Source organism: Drosophila melanogaster, chromosome 3R (assembly GCF_000001215.4).
Source record: "Drosophila melanogaster chromosome 3R".
NCBI classification, from domain to species: Eukaryota; Metazoa; Arthropoda; class Insecta; order Diptera; family Drosophilidae; genus Drosophila; species Drosophila melanogaster.
The window spans coordinates 8702793-8725360 of record NT_033777.3 but is presented as its reverse complement, the minus strand read 5'-3'; the positions used below and the strand labels follow the sequence as shown (position 1 = coordinate 8725360).

Below are 22568 nucleotides of genomic sequence, written 5' to 3'. Positions count from 1 at the left end.
ATTGATCTGTTAACAACTGGAGCAGTCTGATAAAACAGATACTGCTTATAATATTAAAACTTAATAATAGGTGTAAATAATATTGGTCAAATCGTTAAGCTGAACCATTTCATGGGTGCTTGAAATAAGTACGACCTGCATGCTAATAATGCGCAGGATCAATTTTTGAAAACAAAACATATAGCTTCATATTTCTGTTTCGGTAAATCGAAATAATCCACGTAAAATGTTTCGTAAAATGTATTTCGAAAAAGATTTGATTCTAAATTCAATGTTCATTTTTGTACCTCATGTCTGAATATATTTTATTTTAAAACTAGCCCAATAAAGTATGTATGTATAAGATAAGACTATATAGGCACTTTTGTTATATTCAAGGAAGCAATTGCAATGCAGATGTAAATTACGCAAAAAAAAATAGCAAAAACTAAAATTTGCAATAACATGGCCACTGTAAAGTGTTTTTTAAAAACTACGTGCTAAAAAAAGCTAAATTTGTTCCCAAGTTGTCTCTTTGTTGCTGAGTTTTAAGGAATTACAAAAATGTCACCAATATTTTTAGACCCATATTTGATATTGTCTTTTGTGGTTTCAGCTGTTATTAAGTCTTTGTGGGTTAGCTCTTACCTAAATTTTTTTTTTTTTTTTGGTATATTGATAAAACATATGGCATCTTGAGATGTATTAAACTTCCTGACACAAAAGGTCGAATTGCGACTGCACCAGATCCTCGTCAATGGAAGTGGTCAGTGGAGTGCCTTGGGACCAGGTTTCATCCGATTCAAAACTGAGCATGGACATGTACTCCGACGACGAGGTGACGGCTTCAGCATTCCGCTTGTGGGTATTGGAGATGAAGTGCGTAGCGAGATGTTTCTTCAGGCTGAACGAACGATCGCAGACATCGCAACTAAAACGGGAATGAAAGATTATAACAGAATGTATCTCGACATGTTTTTTTTTAATTTCATCAAGTACCTATACTTCCTTACAACTTGGTGGACCGCCATGTGGGCCTTCAGAATGCAGGTCCTGGTGAAGGCCTTGCCGCACTGATCGCACACAAATGGTCGCTCGTTGGTGTGGACCCGCTCGTGCTTCTTCCTGCCCACCACGGAGAAGTAGCGACGATCGCAGTAGCGACAGGCGAACGGGGGCTCCAAGGTGTGATGGGTGAGATTGTGTGCCTTCAGCTCACTCGCTACCAGAAAGGTCTTTGGGCACTCCCTGAAAAATACATATTGCAGATACTGTACAAAGAAAAAGAATTTACATACATATGTATGTATGTAGGCACAATGTATGCTAATCAAATCGTGATAATGGACCAGATACGAAGAGATAAAGATAAAGACGACGGACCTATTTAAGTATCAGTAAATGTATATTTTCGTCGCGATTCTTACTTACTTGCAGGGATATGGTCTTATTCCATTATGTTCAAACTGATGCCTGACCAGAGATGATTTATTATTTTTGATAATTCCACAAGTATCGCACTTGTGGATTTGAACATTGGGTAAATCGTGATCCGACTCCAAGCCATCCTCATCCGGAAGATCTATTTCCTCCAGATTAACATCGCTATCGGTGGCATCCGGTTCATTGGAGATCTCCACCGGCTGATCAAATTCATCACCACCAACTGATTCACCTGCTGAAGCCTTACTCTCGTTCGTTACGACTATATCTACAATTTCCAGTGGCATCCTGGGTCGCCCCCTTCGCCGCTTGGTCGTTTTCTTCTTGGTTGAGGGATCATTGGGTTCCACCTTCTTTTCCTCGCTGGCTCCCACTTTATCACTTTGTAGCAATGGCACCCATTTCTTCTGCTGCAGGATGCACTGCCTCCGGAAAATCATGGCCGATTGCAGATCTGTCTGGCAGCAAAAGCACACCATATCCGGAGCATTGGGAATCTGCTGAAGCTGCAGAATACAAAAAAGGAAGCGCTCGCACATATGTAAATTGCGCGATCCATTTTGATTCCTTAACTCACGAGAATTCCGGTTATTAGTTGGATGCGGCGAAGAATATCCTGTCTGCCAGGTTTGAAGAGCTCCACGGCTTTGGGGCACAGCCTGCTCCTGCCGCAAACTCGGCACACATTTATTAACATTTCACGTTTTCGGTTTAAACAAATGAAATAAAAAGTTGTTTGGGGCTAATGTCCATTCACAGCGATGCGCACACACTGCCAGTGCTGTAAACGAACGGGCACATTAGATTTGAAATTACCCGCTAAGTTGAATTTCATATATTGCAGTTTTGATACTTATTTCTCAGGTAGTTAATAAAAAACCTAGATTGGGATGTCTAAATGAATTTCGGTTTTATTTGACTGAGTGTTTTGAACTACTGAGGCCAGGGCCATTGCCAAGTGTAAAATACCTTTCTGAATTTGGGGTCGAAAGAGTTAGGAATAAAGGAAGTCCTAGGCGTTGGAGCAGTCGTTGTCCTCGTACACCTTGATCATGTTCTCCTTGATCTGCAGTTCCTTGTGAAACAGAACCTCGCTGTGCAGCGCCTCCTCGCGTTCGCGGGCTATCTTGAGCTCGAGTAGATCGAGGCGCCGTTGCTCGATCATAACGCGATAGCGATGGAGCTCTTGCTGCCGCTGGCGGAAATTAGGCAGCTGGCTGGTACCTGCACTCCCGCTGCTGACGCTCGAGCACTTGTTGCCCCCAACTGCTGGTGATGGTCCGCCCTTCGTCCCGGCGGCCACCTTGCTCGTCGCAGTGCGCTGCCTAGTTGGAGACAGACTCCGCCGTGTTGCTCCCGTAAAAGAGGAGCTGGTGGGCGCCGAGACATGGACACTGATCAGTTCGCTGCGCGGATAGGGTCCTGGCTCCTGGACGGGACTGTTTTTGGGGACCTCCAGCTCGCCGGAGTAGCACGAATCCGTGTCGTTGGCCAACAACATGCGTCGGCGCTGGCCAAACCGAGGCTCCACCTCGCGCACCACACACGTCTGCTGCGGCGGCAGGCTGAACGTCTCCATCTTGAGGTCCGATACCAGTTTGCAGGACGTTGATCCCCGGGACGTGCTCGGGCATCGTTCAGGAGCCAGGTCCTTGATCCGCTTGTTTTTAAGCGACTCATGGGAGGGCTTGTAGCGCAATGCCAGGTTTGGCTTGGACGTCAGCACGACATCTGTGGTATTTTCGGGCTGCATTGCTGCAACTTTTCTTTCGCCACGCTGGCGCTTGTGGATACCATCGAAAAGACGCCGCCAGTAGATGATCGCCTGCTCTTTGGAGCTGATCTCCTTGGCCTCCGGCAGTGACGTGGCCGACGATTGATTGGCGTTCCAGTTTTGTTGCGGCAGGCTAACCGACATTTTGCCCAATCCACCTTGTTCGTTGCTGGCGTTCTTTGTTTCCGCCTCTTGCGCTAGCAACTGGCAGTTTTCGGTGGCAGTGCATCCCTTGGCCTCCGGCAGTGACGTGGCCGACGATTGATGGGAATTCCTGGTTGTTTGCGGTAGGCTAACCGACATTATGCCCAATGCACCTTGTTCGTTGGTGGCGCTCTTTGTTTCCAACTCTTGCGCTGGCAGCTGGCAATTTTCGGAGGTAGTGTGTCCCTTGGTGGGCACATCGGTCACCTGACTTCGGTTTAGGCTGCGCGAAGGAAGCCGCCGATAATTGACCAAGGAGTCGAATGTCTCCTCCTCCTCGTTGAGCTTCCACATGACGCGGCGACTGCTACTAGACATTGAACGTCCAAACCCCTCTTCTGGAGCAAAGAACACACATAGTTTTAACAACTTAAGGATGCCACACTCGGCTTGACTCACCCGACTTGTGGTTTTTATCCATGGAGATGGCTTGAGTTTTCCTCTGACAAATTAACTTCGCCACTGGCCTGCAGCAGTTCTGGTTTTGAATTTACAGAGCTTACAAATTTGGGAGGCCTGTCTGTGTGTAGCTGAATAATATCTGAAATTTTGGAGGCACAAAACGAAATACACCTATCATACTCGAAAAGATCTTATTGAACCCACGGCCTACTAATAACAGATTCCTTTTTCTTTTTTTCGATCTTTAATATTCATTTTCATCGAGTGTATATGTTCTTTTAAATATTGTTGTCGTTATTTTATTAACTATCCGTTTTACACGCGCTTTAAAAGTATGTTAACATTTTGCGTTTAACGAAATGACATAAATATTATACAGGTAAATTATTCAACGTAGGATGTGGCTTTGGTTTTCTTTCAGCTTCTAGCTTCCAGCTGTTTGGTTTCAGTAAAATTATTTCTTTTGTTTTAAAAGCATGAGATTTGTGGACTGTTGAGAGTTTTTGTTATCGATTTGTGCGTTATTTTGCTATGAAACCACACAAAGGTCTTATCAAATTATTACACAATCTTCGGTCTAGCTTAGAAAATGTTTGTGAACATTAGTGACTAGCATTGGAGGAGCTGCAATCCTCGGATCCTATCAGGCGGGGATAATTGAGCGTGATTTAAAGGGCGTTTCGAGTTGCCAATAGGCTGAATTGGGGAGAAGTGTAATGGAGGGTTTTCGCCTAGTTTTTAACACTCTATAAATGTTTTATATGATTTAGCTAATTTGTTGTTCGCTTTCTAGTAAACGGTTGCCCGCTCGGGTTTGCATTGTTTTTAGTGACGTCTTGAAAATGTTATTTACGCTATTTGCTAGGTTTATATAAAGTAGTTTCATTAAAGTACACACATGGTCTAGACTTTTAACTGGGCTTAATTATGTTGTTCTCCGCCTTTTGAATATTGGTATGAACTACTAAACGCTGACTCTTAGTGGTAATGAATTTTTTTAATGGCCTTTCGGCCATTTGTTTTTCATGATTTTGATGCTGACTAGATTTTGTGAGACATTCCACTGATTTTTTTACAATTCTTTTTAAGATTCGAGCTATCTGTGAACTATTATAAATTATTATTTCCACACATCAAATTTGTTTTTCGGCTGTTTTTCGATATTTTTCTTTTTACAAAAAAATTTTCATCTTAAAATTGTGAAAATTATTCAAGTTTTAGGTTTTGCTTGTTGTCTTATATTGGTTCCAATTGATGCTTAAATGTTAACAATTTTTGTATATAAAACCGTTAAATATATGTATATAAGAGTGTGTGTATGTTATCATAAACCTTACTATACATAATTATTAATATGCTACATATGTGTTTTGTTTTGTTTTTTTTTTCTTTCTGTTTGGTTTCTCTTCTCCACGGCCATGAGCAATTCAGCTGCCTACTGCTTTTCAAATTCATTAAATTTCCTTACACCGCATATTATCCTTTTTCGATCTTATAGATTGCTAAACTTTCGCATGTATATTTGCTGCTAGTTGGCTGTTGGATGTTTCTGTCTATATGGCTAATCATAAGTTACTGGACGACACAGCGAGAAAACGAAGACGATGGCATACCACACCTCGGTCAGGTAAAGGGCGATCTGCAGCGTGCACAGGCAGTACTCCAGGCGCAGTCGGTAGGTCTGGAGCAGCAGTAGATAGGAGACGCCCACAAAGCAGGGGGCGGTCATGAAGACCGACAGTATGGCCGACCAGCCTGTGATAGAAAAGCAGAAGAGTTCATTAGAATCTGATTGTAAAAGCCATAGATACTATTCTATTACAATTATAAATAAGGATGATAATGAGTTAATTAGTATTTCTTAAGTCTAATGGTTTGGTTTGATTAAACGATTGATAACGCCATTGAGGATGATTCTATTGTTTTAGAATATCCTATAATTAGACCAGCCAGCAGGCGGGAGCTTCTACCTCGATCGGCCAGCGAACTCATGCGCCCCATTATCAATCGGATCGTCTCAAAGACAATGAAGCTAATCATCACCCCCGTGTCCAGGGCTAGAGTATGTCCCGTGTAGCTGAGATTGATGGCCTTCAGGAGGCCCATGGCCATCTCGCAACAGGCGAACATGCCAAAGTAGAACGAGTTGAGGTAGATCAACACCTCGTAGTTCATGCTGGGATTTGGCTTCTTCGGCACGAGCGGTGGCGGACGCTTGGGCGGCATCTTTCTGCCGGCTTAGCACCTCCTTCTGCTGCTTCTCCTGTTACCCCTCGATGTCTACGGCAAATTGGACCGATTTGATCTCCCGGATCGCTCACACGGCGGCGTTGCTCACGTTGGGCACTGTATTTATAGACTGACCATAATAATAACGCGAACCTGCCGTGCTTGGCCAATGCAGCGGCAGCGGCATCGACATCGGCGGTCTCACGGTTTGTCGCTGCGAAATGTGCTGTTTATTTGAATAATGTGCTGCTGGTCGTTGTCGCCTTTTATTTGTTTTCTCTGCTCGCTGTTTGGGTCAGCATTGGCCGGCAGATCGCCTGCCTAGAAATGTGGGGGAGAATGATTTCACTGGCGGCTAGTTGGGGGGAAAAAACTACTAAAAACTCCCTGGGCGTTATGCTCTACAGGGCCCAGGGCCATTAAATGGTTACCTTGAAATTCAGGATAGGTTTAGGGTGAATATATGAAAACCATTGTTGGAATTTTAATTATTTTTAAAAACTCAAAGCGTTATGCCTCGCTAAAGTCCCGTGAATCTCTCTCCTGTGAATCGTACAGGGCATGTTCACTAGACCAAAGACCAAACGGAGAGCCCTCTCATCTTGGCCATTACAGTCAGGCTAACTTGCCCGCAGTGGGCCGTGTATATTACATTCAAATTAGAAGTGTACATTGCACCTAGGGGACAGCAGCGGTGTTGCACGAGCCGTGCAGTTCGCATATAATTTTAGACCATCAGAGCCGTATAAAAATACCAGAACCGAGCGGGTCCGAGGAGCAACTGCGCCAGCAGGGAGGCAACGCCACAAAGGCCGGGCAAAAGAATGCAACCAAGAAATGCAAATTAAATGCAGCTTTGCTTTTGATAGAATCGGACGCGTCGTGTTTCGCTGCGATGTGATTTCCGCGGGCGCGAATGATCTGTGCGGATTATATAAGTTTATAAAGGTTCACGTACCTTGTTGAAAGTCCTCCTCAACTGCCAGCCATTGGGTATGTTATCGGGTTGTCTTGGCACGGATTCCTAGGAGGTCTAGTAGGATCTAGATTTTTTGTTTTGTTTTTATGTGCGGTGGCTTAGTGTGCATTTAAGTGGCTTAGTTTTGAGGCCTTGGCGAATCGTTTGATGTGAAATTGCCAGAGGAAAGTGTTTCGTCTTCGTCGTAGTCGTCGCTCGGCTGTGGATGCTTCTACTCCTTCTCCTCCAGGTGGGAGTGTTAGTGCTGGCTTGGTCTTGATCTCGATCTTGGTCGTTGACGTGGCGGCGGCAACGCGGCTTATCAACTGCTAGGTGTATGTGACGGGGCGACACATTGTACAAATGAATATGCTGGCGTAGACTAGTTCAGCACCTTGTAGGGTGATCATTAAGGCACTCAGAATAATTTCGAGTTTGAGAACAAAGGTTTGAAAACAACACAAGTAGATAACAATAGCAAGACTGGGCAGTGTTAATATTACGGATGCGGTTGCTTGCCAGCCTGCAAAGAGAGAAAAACAAGGAAAATGTTAGCTACAGATGCACGGAAAATCGTATAGTTCGTCTACTTGTTTATAATTAAGTGTATTCGATTGAAAGTGATTCAGTGTTTTAAAGTATTATACTAATAATTTCATGTTTACACATTGCGATAATTAATATTAACAGCTCCAATTGCTTTTCCAATAACTCATTTCGATGATTCGCTTTGATAGATTTCCTTTGCATATTGCTTAATGTGCCAGAAGGGCGCCTTTCCCCTGCCACCATAAAACGCGTGTTTTCATCCGGGGTGATGACCATAATTACGCATACGCCGAGTGGGCTACATCATACATATATGTATGTATGCCCGTCCAAACGTTTATGGGTTATGGCCCCGGAGGTAGGGGGATGGCATGAAATGGGCATTGTGACCGGGCAAACAAATAATTTCGCCATGTCATCATCGCTGCCGGTGGACTTTTCCCACCCTTGCAGTAACATGGGGATCATGGGGATTACTCACCACGATCGCTTAGACTGCTCTTCCGCCCGAAGACAATGCGCACGGTCTCGATGATGCACAGTGAGAGCAGGATGCTGGCCTCCCGGGACAACGCGTTCTCGCCGTAGTTTAGATTAATCGCCTTAAGAACGCCCACGCCCACTTCGAAGGCGGCGTACATGCCAAAGTAGAACGAGTTCAGATACATAAGTATCTCATAGATGAGGCTGGCGTTCATGGTGCCCGCTACTGCGGAAACGAGTCCGTAACCGTTGCCGTATCCGTGTCCTCCTGCGTGGCGACCAGTTCCTCAAGGCGGCAGGTGCGTCGCCTCTAAATGATTGGATGTCACCTGGGCAGTTTGGAGCAGCTCCTCCCGCTTTTCCACTGGCAGCAGCAGGTGTTTCGGCTTCTCTACGCCAGCATTGGGACCTTTGGGCGGTACGTGGTGAGTGATACCTGCTGGACTGAAAAATATTTGCTAATTGCGGTCTGCTCGTATTTACCAATGCGCGCATACATACAGTCAAACTTCCTCAACTAGAACTTCATAAAATCAATCGAATTTATAGGTGGTTTTGCTGTGCCTATGTATCTACATATGTACATTGTATGCATTTATTTACTAGCATACCGTAACGGTAAATTCATTAAGCGACAATAGGGAGTACATATACATAAAGGTTTTAGGTTCTTAGAACCCATTTTCTTCATCACTAAAGGACACTTTTTATTGTAGTAGTAAAGTCGTATCTACTTATGGAAGTTTGACTGTATTTACGTATCGTCCTCACCTCTTCCACTGCTTTTTCTTCTTGTTCCCGTTCTACTTCGCCTTTCCTCTTCTTCTAGCTGCTCCACCGTTACTGTCTAAAGTCCCGTTGTCATGGGAGTAAGTGGATGTTATGTTATGTATATGAAATGCACGCAGGCGACAACTCTATGCTAATATTAAGTACATGCGTTCACGTTTATTTATACGCGTTGTTGTGCGTTGTTGTTGCCCGCTGGCCTGGCTGGTTGTTGTTGTTGTTGGTTTGTTGGCAAGAGACGAGGGGCTTATATAAAAAGGAAAGGAACCTCAAACGCACATGCACAAATGTGGCCATGGGCGAGTAACGGAGAAATTGCCGATTGCATTTGGAAAATGTGCGAGCCTGCGAGTTCCGGTCACACTGGAAATCACATATTATCCAATTGAGTTTTTCATTCGCTAAATATGTTAACATTTTCTAACAGCATCTTTTTACAAAGTACTCGTTTTTTTAACAAAATGGCTTTAAAATGGCTTTAAACATTGCAAAAATATTGTTATACAGAAAAAAGTTTATGTTCAATATATTAAAGCCCGCTAAGATCGTGCCATTAAAAACAGTACATTTGAGTTTACCGCCAAAGGTGCTGTTAACTGGACAGCTGATAACCAAATCGATAACTTTATGTTCGATACGTGCAGCGATAACAATAGTATTTAGAATCGAATCAGTTGTGGCATATCTATCTGAATTTATTGACCTATTTTGGTAAAATTGCTTAATTTACCTCAGGTTTTCTGGCTTTTCGCAATGCCGGCCGATCAAATTCAATACTCAGAGAAGTACTTCGACGACAACTTTGAATACAGGTACGTTCAACTTGCGTTTCAGCATCCGTGAACTGTTTGTTTACACACAAACCACTTTCCCTCCCTGCAGGCATGTTATCTTGCCACCGGATTTGGCCAAACATGTGCCGAAGGCTCATCTGATGACCGAGACGGAGTGGCGCAACCTGGGCGTGCAGCAGAGCCCCGGCTGGGTGCACTACATGGTCCACGCGCCGGAGCCGCATGTGATTCTATTCCGACGCAAACGCATTCCGGCAGAGGACGCTCCACAGGTGGCAGCCGCTAATGCGGCTCAGGCCATCGCGAATCTCTGCGGTTAGGCGGAGGATGCCATGCCGCCGAGGAATGCTCTTCCAAGGACGCACTCGTCAATGCTCACGTAGTATTTCATAAGTTAGCATCAGGCAGCCTGATGTAAAATAAGAAACCATAGCTTTAGGGTTCAGCTGGGAAGTTCAAAGACACGAAACGAACTGAAGACATCGTTTCTGTTAATTTCATTAAGTTTATTTACCTAAAATACAAATCGAAGCGTACGCCCTGTGTACAGACAGTTTAAAAGTAGTGTTTAACTAATTGACTAATTGTAGCAGCGCCATACCGCCGGCAGCAGGCGATACGTCCAACTCTCGTTGCTTAGGTTGCAGTTCTTTAGGGCGTAATGCTCCATGGCGTATAGTGAGATCAGCGTGGCATTTCCCAGGATCAGAGAGAACCACAGAAAGATGTTGCCCATCACTTTTGGAGCACTCCGCATTAGGAATACCAAGGCAACACCCACGACCCCAAAGAAGAAGAACATCACTGGGAAGAACATTTGCAGGGCAAAGCCGAGAACCTGCTCATGGACCACAGCGGAGATCATGAACACTGCCAGCGAGGCGGCCACCTTGGAACCTCGGAACACATGAGTGTACATATCCTTGTACACGTACTCGTACAGCCAGTCGTGCACGACGACATTCCAGTTTCTGTAGTAGCCATCGTAAGTGTGCGACGTCCACCAGTCCTTGTAGAACATTCGATCACCGAAGCGTAGCAGCTCCGACGTGAAGTTCAGCCACGAGTGCAGGATTAGGTAGAAGCCGCACAGAAAGATCACCGCGCTGGGCAGCATCATGCCGAACAGCTTGAGGATCAGCTGGGAGGGTCCCATTGGTTCCAGTCCGTACTGTCCGAAGTGCTCGTGGATGTGCCGCTCATGGATGAACGCGTACAGGAAGGCTATGGCCACCACCTCCAACAGTCGATTCAGGGCAAACTTCCAGCGGATGTGGGAGGTGCGCGGGTAGCTGTCTCGGTAGATAAGCGTGGGTGCAAACAAAAAGTACGTGTAACAGCTCAGCGGCGGCACAAAGGGTCGCTCACTGCCTTCTTTCTCCTCCTCCGCATCTTCCTTCTTGGCCTTGCCATTCAGAACGCGCTCAGCATTGTACCTCACAAAGGCGTGCATCTTCATCAGCAGTCGCGTGCTCTCGAGCAACAGGATACACGCACTCACAAAGGGCAGGTTGAACTTGAGGCACAGCGAAGTCGACACGAAACAGAAGACCAGCTGGGAGCTGATGTACAGGATGAGACAGCTGTGCGACCAAAAGCGCTGGAGAGAACCTGCAGGATTAGAAAATAGTTCAAAGAAATTACGTCCTTTTATTAATAGCATTTCTATATTCCTGCACTTATCTTCTCTTAAGTTACTTTACTTTTATGGGAAATGCTTTTTTTTAACAATCAGAGCAAACGCGCAAGTAAACGTTGTACAATTCAACCGAGATGAGTAACTGGTAAGTGAATTTCCTTTGTTAAAGGCGATGTCGTCACAATTTGCTGGTCAAGTGCCTCAACAAAAGGCTATGTTATGAGCTTTTAACTCTACCTGCATTTTTAATAAAGCAGATATGATTCCATAAATTATCATTACAATCCTTTATATAGTGACCATAAATTAATATTATAATTTTATGATAATTGGATCAACCCACTTACTGTGCGGTTTCAGTTTGTGCCTGACCAAGGCCCATCCGCGGAAGGCGAAATAGAGCGCCAGGACGAAGACATGCTCCAGCAGCCAAACGCCCATCACCCAGTGGAGGCGGCGCAGTCCGCCGCGGAAGGTGCCAAGTCCCAGATCGAAGCGGCCATCAACAAAGTAATCGTAGCAGATCACGTTCAGCAGGAACATGACCAGAATAATATAAAAGATGTGGTAGATGGTGCGCATGTGCTCCACCTGCAGCAGAGCGGTGAGGTACGATTCCCGGGCAACGAACACTTTTTCGGGCAGTTGTCGTCGCTGCTTACGAGCGGATGTTTCGCTTTGGATCGGTGGCCTTGGATGCGTGCCATTTGCATGGCCATTTGTGGAGTCGCTGACGTCTGCTGGCGCTTGACTGGTCACGCGATTGTGCCAGGTGCTCTTCCGATCGGATCTCTCGAAGTTGGGGAACTCGTGGGCACGCAACTCGCGCTGTCGCAGATCCTGCAGCACATCCTCTACCATGCAGGACAGCCGCTGCTCGAAGTCGGTCAGCATCTTGGACTGGAACTTCTGAAGCTTGTCGCGCACAAAGCCGAGGTCGGGCAACCTGGGCTGCGTCTCCTCCTCGCCTCGTTTCTCCTGCCTTTCAGCGGCCATGTCTGGTTCTCAAATTATGTGCGCTTCTGCTAGTGAAACTGTTCCTTTGGTGTTAATGTCAATCCTATCCAACTGGTGGATTTTACAGCAGCGACTGCCCCCGGGGACGTCAGTTCGCACAATGTACGCGTCGCTGGTGCGGCTGTGTTGTTTTCAAATCCGCGACGATAACGGCGCTTTGCTGACTTATCAGCAGGGGCGCCGCTAAAGGGGATCAAAAAAATATTCCTATTAAATGTATAATTATAATGAATATTTATATTAAATATATAACTATAATAAACATTTATATTAAATATATTATTATAATAAATCATAATAAATATTTAAAAAAAATATTTAAAATATTAAATGAATAATCTACTAAAATTAATTTGATTATTATTTATAATCTAGTTAATGATGATTGAGTTGAGCTTTAGGAACTTGATAAAATTATGAGTATTTTATAAAATTTGTTCATATATTAAATACACTATATATTCTAAAAGAGTCAACAACCAGTTTATTTTCTAAGCTATAGTATTTATAGCTATTTAGCATGAAGTCTACTCCCCTGCTTTCGGTTCTCTTCGTCACTCTCTTCGTGGGATCGGACTCCACTGCCAAACGCACGGCGACACTGGGCTTGGGTATCGAGTTCCTTAATGCTAAGTTTAAGTACACCATACAATTGTAATTGAAATACATTTGGATTAATATCTCGAACTTTTAGCAAGACGACCGACTGACTAGCTGTCAACGGCACTTTAATCAGTCTATTCTACGCCACAAGTGCGATAAGCGCTGTCCATTGGCCTCGTGGCTCTCGGATTCTCGGGAGGCGAGTGCGAGTGCGAGTGCACTTGCACCCAATTTGTTTACATGATGCTGACCCGATTCCGATTGCAGCAAGCCAAGTGCATGGCGCACAGTGGGACAGGTACAGTGTGGCGAATCAATAAGTTCCCCCTTAAAAAAGCACTGATTCATGATTAGGAGAGAAATTAACTTATTTTTATGTTTTATTATTGATATTATATATTTTATTTTTATTACTACTATGTATGTTATAAAGTCGAATTATTTCTAACAACTAAGAAAACTTTCATATGAACAATCGTTTTGACGGCACAGCATGGGTGTTATAAGTTTAAAATCATAAAGTTGAATTGCACGCAGATACCTCTATCAAAGTTCATGGATTCCGTTGATAGCGGCTAATAAAACTACTAAGATTAGCTAGTTCTGTAATCACCTTGCGGCTAAGCACACCTGTGATCGTGATGTACTTACAGAAATAATCAGGGTAATGCTTAGTTTATAGAGACAAAGTATGCACTTGGAACATTTCCCAACAGCTACAAAGGCGAAGAAACTTGCAATAAACTAAACAAAGTTATCCAATTTAATTTTTCGTCATCGCATGAATCATCATTGCGTTGAAGGTTTATAATTAATTTTTGGTCACAAACCTTATCTTACCGCTGACACATCAAGAATGTTTTAACAGGAATTATTTCAGTTAAAAGTTAAAGTGGAAATGAGGCAATTAGTTTATATACACCATTAGTTTACTTCAGAATGTTAAATGCATTCCAAAATTATAACCTTCTAAATGCAATAATAAATAAAATGAGTTAAAAGTTAAAGTTTGCTTGCTGTAAGTGTATTGAATGATTGAAAATGCTTTCCAAATATTTTCCAGCAAATACTTGACTTGTATGTAAATTATGAAATTTTTAATTAGCGCATTTTTCCAAGCCAAAAAAGTATACCAAAAATGGTATATAGCTTTGCTGCACCAAAAACATGGCCCAAATTGCGAATAATGAGCGCTTGTGTGTGTATTTGTATATTTTCGGTGAATTTTTGGCATATTTAATTGCAAATATTTACGAGAGTGTAAGTATATGCATATGCATGTCCGTATCTTGATGAGTGGAATAAAAACAAATACACGAGCACAAACATAGTGTTTTGATAGCGAAAAATGAGCCGAAATTAAAGCTCACGGCCATAAGTCCTGCGGTTCGCAGGATGCACGCGGTGTGTGTGTGTTAGTGTGCTTGCGTGTATTCGTGTGTGGGTGTGCTGGAAATAATATTAATACTGTGCAGACGCAATAACCAAAAATATTTATTATTTATGCGAAATAAACAGCAGCGGCAAGAAAAACTCAACGCACAAACACACACACACAGACGCAACCATAAACCAAATATGAAATTAATGCAAAAATGACAACAGCAGCCAATGCGATGGCTAGAGCGAAAAAATAACAGCCAAAAACGGAGAGTGTAATATATATGAAAATAGGAATAATAAAAGCTGCTCCACTACCAGGACTCGTAAAGCACAGGGGCCAAAAGGACCAAAAGGACGCAGTCGAAGTCGAAGTCGCAGCGTATTCATAAAGATGCCGCCCGAAGGCGGCCATTATGGAGCAACCGAACGGACGGGGGATCCAGATCCTTCGGCCCGGGATAGGAGACAAGCGTACACATAAAAAGACATTTTTATTGCCACCCATTCCGTGGCAGGGAGGCCACGAAGAAGGCCAAAACCGAGCGGTCGGGGCCAACACAAAAAAGAGGGAGAAGCAAAAAAGGCAACAAAAATATTATGCGACCGCATAAAAATCTATATAATTCATAAACTCGCACTCGGAATAGTGATGGTAAAGTGGCGATTTTTTCAGTTAAATATGATTTTATTTAGTTTGCACAAGTATAGCTAAAATATATATATAAATGTTCAAAACATTATAATTACGACAAAGTAAAGAGAGGCAATACATTTAGAAAAGATAAATGATTCAATATGTAATTTTCAAATAATAATATTAATATTATAAATATTTATATTAATAATTTGGAACATTAGTTTAAGCAGAAGGTCACTGTTTCCATTCAGAACTCAGTTAAATATGATATTAAAATAGGATTGATTTATGTTTTTATTTTGCTATTAATAACTTTATATAGAAAATTTCCCAAAAACACTTAAAATTGAAAACTAAACGGCTGTGGAATTTGAAAAGTACCGTTATGGATGATGATATATGGGCATTGTGGAATAGATCGGCAGCATCACTGACCCAATGAAATGGTGGAAAGTTGGACACGGAAAGGCAAACACGTACGCCGCTCTGTGGCGGCCATATTGGGTCATAAAAAGCACTCACACACACTGCCACACACACACACACACACATAGAGAGCAGCATAAAAGCCTGGCCACAAACCAAAAGCGGGCCAACAACAGCAACAATAAAGGAGGAAAAAAGTGACAGCAGCAGCAGAAAAAATTTTATGATCCTGCCTGCGCAAAAGTTTTGTGAAGCAGAAACATGGTCGCACGGGAGATGAGCAATCGAGTGGACGTGTTCACAGAAGTCGCGGATAAAACAAAAACGTAATTGTGATCCATCACAAACATTTGCGCAGATCGTGTGCTTATCTCACAAACAAAATCTATTTTTAGTCACTGCATAACGGTGACGGCTTCGGTTCGCGAAACTTATCAGCAACTAGCAATTTCTAAGCTGTGTTGTTGTTGCCCCTCGCCCTGCGCGCTGCGCAAGCGGGAGGTTGTTACAATTTACCGTACAAGTAAACCGGTAAATCTTATCGTGTTTAGTAAATATCAATTGCATTATACGGCATAAGTATAAAGACAATTGATATAATGGAGAATTCATTTGCTCAATCGCGACCTAGCAATGGGTGCGATAAATTTGAGAAAATGAGGAAAGTAGCAGGTGTTGAGCCAGGAGAATTACGCTCCCAACTCCGCGCCAGCTGTGCAGTTGTTTCCCCTAACCTGGAAGGTATGCCAACTCAATCTACGGTCTCCAGCTTAATGGTGACAATCAGCAGCAACACCAATGCAAGTGTTACCTGCACTATTTCTAACGTACAGGCCAACATGATCTGTACTCCTACATACACTGATTGCACAACCGTGACCACTAGCATTTGCCCAACTACGCCTTATGACAATGGACTGCCGACACCTCTGTCATCACTGCCCAATAAGCCATCTAAAGCGAAATGCCCCTTTCAAGCACATGATCGTACTGTCAACAGGAAACGAAAAGGCGTGTCTCAGCCCCCATTACCTATCCTCACCCCTTCTCCAAGCCGTAAAACTAAAAGGCAGGCCACTATGCCACTCAATGAGGAGGCCTCTACCTCCACTGCAGCAACATTAAATAACAATCGCTTCGCGCTTTTGTCTGCTGAAGCGGAGAATATGGAGCAAGACGTGTCGGATGCTGATTCTGACATTGAAGACTCTGCTGCCCGAGATGGTGGTGGACAATCCGCTAAATATAGCAAACCCCCAGCCATATGCGTACCAAGTGTAAGTGATCCGGTCACCTTGGAACGGGCTCTTAATCTGAGTATTGGCTCCTCAAACTACTACATCCGCACCTCTAGATTTGGTGTATCCAGAATCTATACAGCCAACCCTGATGCTTTCCGCACCGCTGTAAAAGAACTAAATAAGTTAAATTGTCAATTCTGGCATCACCAACTTAAAGAAGAAAAACCCTACAGAGTAGTGCTTAAAGGAATCCATGCTAATGTTCCTAGTTCGCAGATAGAACAAGCATTTAGTGATCACGGCTATGAGGTCCTTAATATCTATTGCCCCAGAAAGTCTGACTGGAAGAACATTCAGGTAAACGAAGATGATAATGAAGCTACAAAAAACTTCAAAACTAGACAAAATTTGTTTTATATTAATCTTAAACAAGGCCCGAATGTTAAAGAGTCTCTTAAGATAACTCGACTTGGCAGATACAGAGTCACTGTTGAGCGCGCTACACGTAGAAAAGAACTGCTACAATGTCAAAGATGCCAAATTTTTGGACACTCTAAGAACTATTGCGCCCAGGATCCTATTTGTGGTAAATGTAGTGGTCCCCATATGACCGGGTCCGCTTTGTGCATAAGTGACGTATGTCTGTGTATAAATTGTGGTGGTGATCATGTCTCGACAGACAAAAGCTGCCCTGTCAGAGCAGAGAAAGCCAAGAAGCTAAAACCAAGGTCCAGGCTACCGATGACTAATAATATTGCCACACTCAAACCTCCACAACGTTCTTCAAGCGGTTACATACCAGCTGAGGCATTAAGAACCAACATCTCTTATGCTGATATTGCTCGACGCAACACGACTCAATCTAGGGCTCGTGCTACTGTGCAGGCTGAAGTTATACCAACGTCGGACAATAGCCTTAACAATAAATTTATGACGATAGACAACTCCATTCGGGCCATCAATACGAGAATGGACGAACTATTTAAGCTTATACACGAAACTGTAGAGGCTAATAAAGCTTTCAGAGAACTGGTTCAGGTTCTAATTACACGTATTCCTAAATGACTCAACCAACCTTAAAAATCGGATTGTGGAACGCTCGCGGATTAACAAGGGGCTCTGAGGAGCTTCGGATATTCCTCAGCGATCACGATATAGACGTAATGCTTACCACGGAAACACACATTTACTATGTTATATCAACTATTATAATTCTCCCTATCATTTTTAGGATTAAAAATCTGTTAGTCTTAAGTAACCAAGACACATTGTAAAATAAAATAATTTAAGCAGATCAAATTAAGTTGCCGCATGGGTAACAGTGCGTTGATCAAATAATAAAAACATCATCATGTCTGAATATCAGACGACAAAAAAAAAAAAAAAAAAAAAAAAAAGAAGCAGAAACATATAAAAAATGTTGCATATTTTTGGGCATGTGGGAAACTGGGCGGACAAAGTGGGCGTTGGGCGGTGGGAGGTGAGCGCATATGCGAGTGTGTGTGTGTGCATTTGTGTTTTGTCATTTCCGTTATTTGTCGTTGTATTGTTGGTTTATAGGCGCACCGTTTTGTGTGTCCCAAAACGAAAACAACAGCAACAACGCAAAAAGCACACACAAATTAGAAATGGCGCATTTTTTTAATTTGGCAAAAAGGCCCATAAAACGCAGTGAAATTGCTAGCGTTGATGCCATAAGCCATGATTAGAGTTTCAGCGGATGTAGCATTCGTGAAAGCAATGCCCATAAATATACGTACACAAATAGTTTTAAAGGTAAAACTAAAGTTGATCAATTATATGGTTTTAGTATTATATTAAATAAAGTTTAGCTGATACCATGATTATATAAGATTTAAAGTAAAGTATTTAATAATGTGTACAGACTTTAAGGCGGTAATTACCGAAATATTAATTTTGTATAGTTATACTGGTTCGTTTTGTATTTCCGTCAATAATTTATAATTAAGCAAAGCGTATACATTTAGTAGATATGTATATGTATATTGGTATATAGAAATATAAAGTAATAATCTAAAGTAATTGTTTTAAAATATTTTTTTGACAAATCAGCTATTTAAAAATGTTACCTAACTAAGATTGCCTTTTAAGCGAATTTTAGCTTACTTTCCAATCAACTATAAGTCTTGCCACTTATACATAGAATCATCCAAAAGATGGTTTACTTCCCGTTGGTAATGCAACAATACCCAATTTGCGAAGGAGCATTTCGTCGCAGCTTCATTACCCTCACGTCCAGACCAAGGGATTCCCAACCATATGGAAGCAAACAGAGAACCGGAATCCAAAACCAGAACCCGTAGCCAAGCCCTCTGCAGGATTCCATGCTGGACTCTGGCCATTTCCTGCCGCTTTTTGGCCAGCCACGTTATTAGCGTCTAACACATGGCTTAGCATCGTTCTCAACTTCTGGGGGCCGTTCAAACGAACGGGAGGCGTGGCCGGTGGCACACGTTTGCAAAATAAACTAAAGCTGCTGCGCCTGCCAGCCGAATGGACTTTTGTTGACCCCTCCGCCTGCACACAGGACTCATAAAAATATGCTTGAAATTGGTTTGGCCGGAAAAAAGGGACAGAAGGAAAGGCGGTGAGAATCGCTGGAGAAGAAAGAACTCTTAGCAATATTTAATGTCGCCAACGATGTCAACTGCCGGGGAAAATCGAGGGGGGGGCGAAAGCGGGGAAAACTCGGAATGAACATGGCGACTACGTTCGCTTTTGATTGTTTTGCAAACAAAGCGAAACAGTCTTTGCGAATCAACCAAATAATGCACCTGGGAAAATAGGTATTACATATAGAAAATTTAACAAATACATAACTCTCAAAGCAAAATATATTATATATATTTATAAATACGCACCTAATTTGAATGATTACAAATTGAAAACCACTTTAGCTTCAGTAATTATCAATATATTAGACCAACTAACTTCTTTTATATAAACTTATTTCAAAGTGTATCTTCATCGCCGACTCACAAACACACAAACACACAAGTAAATACGTTCACCCACCCTAACGCACACACACACACACATGCAGAAACTCACCCACTCAATGCTTTTTGCGCTCTTCTTTTTTGCCCACTTAAACAAAACAAAGGGGAAGCAAGGAAAACAAAATAAAAACGTACGGAAAAAACGTTGGCAACTTTTTTCGAGGGTGGATTTTCATTTTGTATGGTTCATGATTTCGAACTCTATTCGCTCCCCCAATTTCGCCCATTCAGCCCATCTCGCTCGCACCCAAGTGCGGGTTTTTTTTTATCATTACATTATTTGGAAATTTATGCAGGGGGCGGCGGCCGATTCAGTGACTCATTCCCATTCCGCTCATCGATTTTTTGACGGCCATCGAGGACGAAGGACGAGGGGCGGGGGCATTCACCCAGCAAACGAGCGATTTTTTATGTAGATTGGCACATTATGTGGAATTAGTTTTTGTGTGGCTGCTGATAGAAATGGCGATGCTCGTGGAATTTTATTGGCTGACGCAGGCCTTGTTCCGCAGCCCAAAAAAGTATGCAATGATTTTTTGCCAGACTCATTCGCTAAAAAAAATCAGCTCTTTAACAGATACTGCTCTTAAAAACCTATTAAATTTTTTTATAAAAAGTACGTTGTAAATGTATAAAGAAAAATTTATATGACCGCTACATTTAAAAAAAAAAAATGCAGCTTAATTAATTATTATTTGCAATGCACAATCATTCAATTAAATTAAACATCGTGTCCAAACCCATAATATAGCATGCCAGATCTGATTACTTGAGAGTTTATTTGAGTTTACTCAAGATAACATTTCTTCTTTTGCCCACTATCTGCACCGATTTTCCGAAATTTTCCATGGAGAACAAAAAGTTGACTGACCAATTGGGCAAACAAATCAAATCATTTTTATCAGTGCGAGCAAACAGAAACCGCCACACATATTTGCATTTTTTATTGTTAAACAAATATTGTTTGACCTTTAGCTTATTTGATCGTCTTCCACAGAACTTAATTTTCATAAACGGGGAATTGAATATTATTCGCTGATAAGCGATTAGCAGTGAAACAAAGAGGAAAAGCGCAGAAAATTATGCGTAGATGACTGTGAACACAATTGGGAAAATGTAACAAAAAAATTGATCAATGCCTCTTAAATGATTATAATAATTTATTTCTAACAATTTCTAACTACATTTCTACAGTGGAATTACATTTCAAGCAACTACTACTTTTTTGAACTAATAGAAGAATTTCCACACGTGATGAAGTCAACGCAAAGATAAATAAGTTTCTTACAATTCGAACATCGAAGATTGTGCTGCAAACCATCAGAGTCTCAGGCAAAGGGGGTTCATTATTCCTAAAATATGTTGAGTAAATGCTAAAATAAATAAATTAATTATTAATCAATTATATATAATTACGCTCGAGCCCTAGAAAACAGGCTTACGAATGTACATAGTTCCAAAAAGATATGCCTGATATATATACAATATCTATGTATATCTACGCCTCTGTTCAAGATTTCTGGATTGAGTAGCTTGGTGGGTGGATGCATAAATAGTCGAGCCACGCCAGTTGGGGTGGATATATAGTTTCTATATTGCTTCGCACTGGGTGATAATTTAACAACAACAAAACCAAATTGCCAATGCGAAACTGTTTTTGTGTTTTACTTTTATTTTTGCTTGGGTGCCTTTTTTACACACAGACGCAAACACTCGCACACAGCCGCACACCCACACACATGCGGAAAGTGAGTGACATGTGAGGGGGTGGCAAACTTCCCCCTTTGGGGTGGTTTGGTTTTTGCTGGTGAATGTTTCTGGCACAAAAAGCAAGAAATTCACATAAAAATATACGACTCCTCATTATGATAATACGAAAATAAATGACAGTGGTGTTTACACTCTAACGGTGAGCACGGAAAATGCTAAGGATACAAGGGATACGAATTTGGGGGGATTATGTGGGGCAGGGAACGAAGTGTTAATGCAGCCACATTTTTTGGGGATGCAGAAATACTAGCTATTCAGTGGCTTACATGGGAAATAACAATAAAGCGTAAAAATACTTAGGAGAATATATCATCTGAGTATATAAGGCAAATATTTGTAATATATTATTATTATATATTCGCTCCAAGATAAGTTATACTTAAACTTATACTTGCACAGTTGAGCTTTGGCTTCATTCATTATTACAGGGTATCCTTCCCGCAAGGTACATTCTGATTGCCAAAATAAATCCGGAATCTGGCATTTCAACGCATTCATTAGAAAATAAAATATTCTGCTTTGTCCTCTCGCATCCTGTTTATCCGTGCTAACGTTTTATGCCTTTTGTTCTTGGCACCCACACCTTGGACGGGACGAACGAGTCCTGGAATCGTCCTGATGGCCGCAATCTTAGAAAAAGAATTACTTATTCAGCGCTTGACATGGGCTTTTGGCCCGGCCTAAAAGCCTGCTCTGCCATGTTCTGGCCAGCTTGGCATTGGCGTTGACTGTGCGACTAATAGGCTCGCATATTTATCGTAAGAAGTTCAATTTTTTATTCGCATTTGGGCCGTACGTTTTCCGGCTTAGTTTTGCCGGGGCCATTACCGACATTTTCCGCAAAAGAGCCCCGGCCATTAGCTAATTCTTTTTGGTCCGGCCAGTGAAAGATGAAGAGCGAGCGAGTGAGAGCGAGTGAGAGCAAGGAAGCTTCTAGTTGGGCAGGAAAATGAGCAGAATTTTTCAGCTGCCGTTGACGAGAAATACGTTACATTTTGCCATACGCTCGAGTGGGAAACTCAGGGGTCAACAATTAAATGCCATTTGCAATAAAAACAAACCTGGCTGGCAATGAAAAATTATTTAAATGTGTAGCAGCGGCCAGGCATTTGCACAAATGTCAAGACGGAAAAAGGTCAGGCGACCCGGTTACGGGTGAGGGTCAGCCAATGGTCAATTAAAATCGCTCTAAACCGGAATGACCCCACCTCCGGAGCCAATTTCGCAC

At 42.4% G+C, this 22568-nt stretch overlaps 6 protein-coding genes across 17 annotated transcripts, besides 1 other annotated feature; 1 reads left to right on the top strand and 5 right to left on the bottom strand.

The window, feature by feature from the left end:
* Nucleotides 1-3: 3 nt before the first annotated feature.
* nom (numerous disordered muscles) lies at nucleotides 4-2187 on the bottom strand. 3 transcript variants are annotated; one of them, NM_001300312.1, is made up of 4 exons: nucleotides 2000-2187; nucleotides 1411-1928; nucleotides 979-1227; nucleotides 4-910 (listed from the first exon to the last, which is right to left on the bottom strand). In NM_001300312.1, the coding sequence occupies exons 1-4, from the start codon at nucleotides 2117-2119 to the stop codon at nucleotides 685-687; spliced, it is 1113 nt and encodes a 370-aa protein (NP_001287241.1). In that variant the 5' UTR covers nucleotides 2120-2187; the 3' UTR covers nucleotides 4-684. The 3 variants fall into 3 exon arrangements, with proteins under 3 accessions (NP_001287241.1, NP_001262384.1, NP_649821.2); NM_001275455.1 differs by having other exon boundaries at nucleotides 313-910; NM_141564.4 differs by having other exon boundaries at nucleotides 649-910.
* Nucleotides 2188-2309: 122 nt separating this feature from the next.
* On the bottom strand, nucleotides 2310-3990 carry CG8136 (uncharacterized protein). Of its 4 annotated transcripts, none has more exons than NM_169237.2 (2): nucleotides 3800-3990; nucleotides 2310-3738 (listed from the first exon to the last, which is right to left on the bottom strand). In NM_169237.2, exons 1-2 carry the CDS (start codon nucleotides 3819-3821, stop codon nucleotides 2435-2437), a joined length of 1326 nt encoding a protein of 441 aa, NP_731272.1. In that variant the 5' UTR covers nucleotides 3822-3990; the 3' UTR covers nucleotides 2310-2434. The 4 variants fall into 4 exon arrangements, with proteins under 4 accessions (NP_731272.1, NP_649820.1, NP_996183.1 ...); NM_141563.3 differs by having other exon boundaries at nucleotides 2310-3735; NM_206461.2 differs by having other exon boundaries at nucleotides 3805-3990.
* A 50-nt stretch (nucleotides 3991-4040) lies between these two features.
* Nucleotides 4041-6163, bottom strand: CG11760 (uncharacterized protein). The gene is made up of 2 exons (NM_141562.3): nucleotides 5773-6163; nucleotides 4041-5557 (listed from the first exon to the last, which is right to left on the bottom strand). Exons 1-2 carry the CDS (start codon nucleotides 6026-6028, stop codon nucleotides 5364-5366), a joined length of 450 nt encoding a protein of 149 aa, NP_649819.1. The 5' UTR covers nucleotides 6029-6163; the 3' UTR covers nucleotides 4041-5363.
* On the bottom strand, nucleotides 4041-9118 carry TMEM216 (Transmembrane protein 216). 3 transcript variants are annotated; one of them, NM_001170082.2, is made up of 4 exons: nucleotides 8793-9118; nucleotides 8020-8465; nucleotides 6990-7512; nucleotides 4041-5557 (listed from the first exon to the last, which is right to left on the bottom strand). In NM_001170082.2, the coding sequence occupies exons 2-3, from the start codon at nucleotides 8234-8236 to the stop codon at nucleotides 7319-7321; spliced, it is 411 nt and encodes a 136-aa protein (NP_001163553.1). In that variant the 5' UTR covers nucleotides 8237-8465; nucleotides 8793-9118; the 3' UTR covers nucleotides 4041-5557; nucleotides 6990-7318. The 3 variants fall into 3 exon arrangements, with proteins under 3 accessions (NP_001163553.1, NP_649818.1, NP_001163554.1); NM_141561.4 differs by having other exon boundaries at nucleotides 5022-5557; NM_001170083.2 differs by having other exon boundaries at nucleotides 5022-5557; nucleotides 8020-8460.
* On the top strand, nucleotides 6905-12455 carry Cks85A (Cyclin-dependent kinase subunit 85A). 3 transcript variants are annotated; one of them, NM_001260063.1, is made up of 3 exons: nucleotides 6905-7024; nucleotides 9546-9622; nucleotides 9693-10161. In NM_001260063.1, the coding sequence occupies exons 2-3, from the start codon at nucleotides 9564-9566 to the stop codon at nucleotides 9922-9924; spliced, it is 291 nt and encodes a 96-aa protein (NP_001246992.1). In that variant the 5' UTR covers nucleotides 6905-7024; nucleotides 9546-9563; the 3' UTR covers nucleotides 9925-10161. The 3 variants fall into 3 exon arrangements, with proteins under 3 accessions (NP_001246992.1, NP_001262383.1, NP_649817.1); NM_001275454.1 differs by lacking the exon at nucleotides 6905-7024 and having other exon boundaries at nucleotides 9482-9622; nucleotides 9693-12455; NM_141560.4 differs by lacking the exon at nucleotides 6905-7024 and having other exon boundaries at nucleotides 9482-9622.
* On the bottom strand, nucleotides 10098-12428 carry CG8112 (uncharacterized protein). 3 transcript variants are annotated; one of them, NM_001300311.1, is made up of 3 exons: nucleotides 11591-12428; nucleotides 11308-11480; nucleotides 10098-11215 (listed from the first exon to the last, which is right to left on the bottom strand). In NM_001300311.1, exons 1-2 carry the CDS (start codon nucleotides 12237-12239, stop codon nucleotides 11461-11463), a joined length of 669 nt encoding a protein of 222 aa, NP_001287240.1. In that variant the 5' UTR covers nucleotides 12240-12428; the 3' UTR covers nucleotides 10098-11215; nucleotides 11308-11460. The 3 variants fall into 3 exon arrangements, with proteins under 3 accessions (NP_001287240.1, NP_731269.2, NP_001246991.1); NM_169235.4 differs by lacking the exon at nucleotides 11308-11480; NM_001260062.2 differs by lacking the exon at nucleotides 10098-11215 and having other exon boundaries at nucleotides 11257-11529.
* A 3119-nt stretch (nucleotides 12456-15574) lies between the features above and the next one.
* Nucleotides 15575-17900: a mobile genetic element.
* The last annotated feature ends 4668 nt before the right edge of the window (nucleotides 17901-22568 follow it).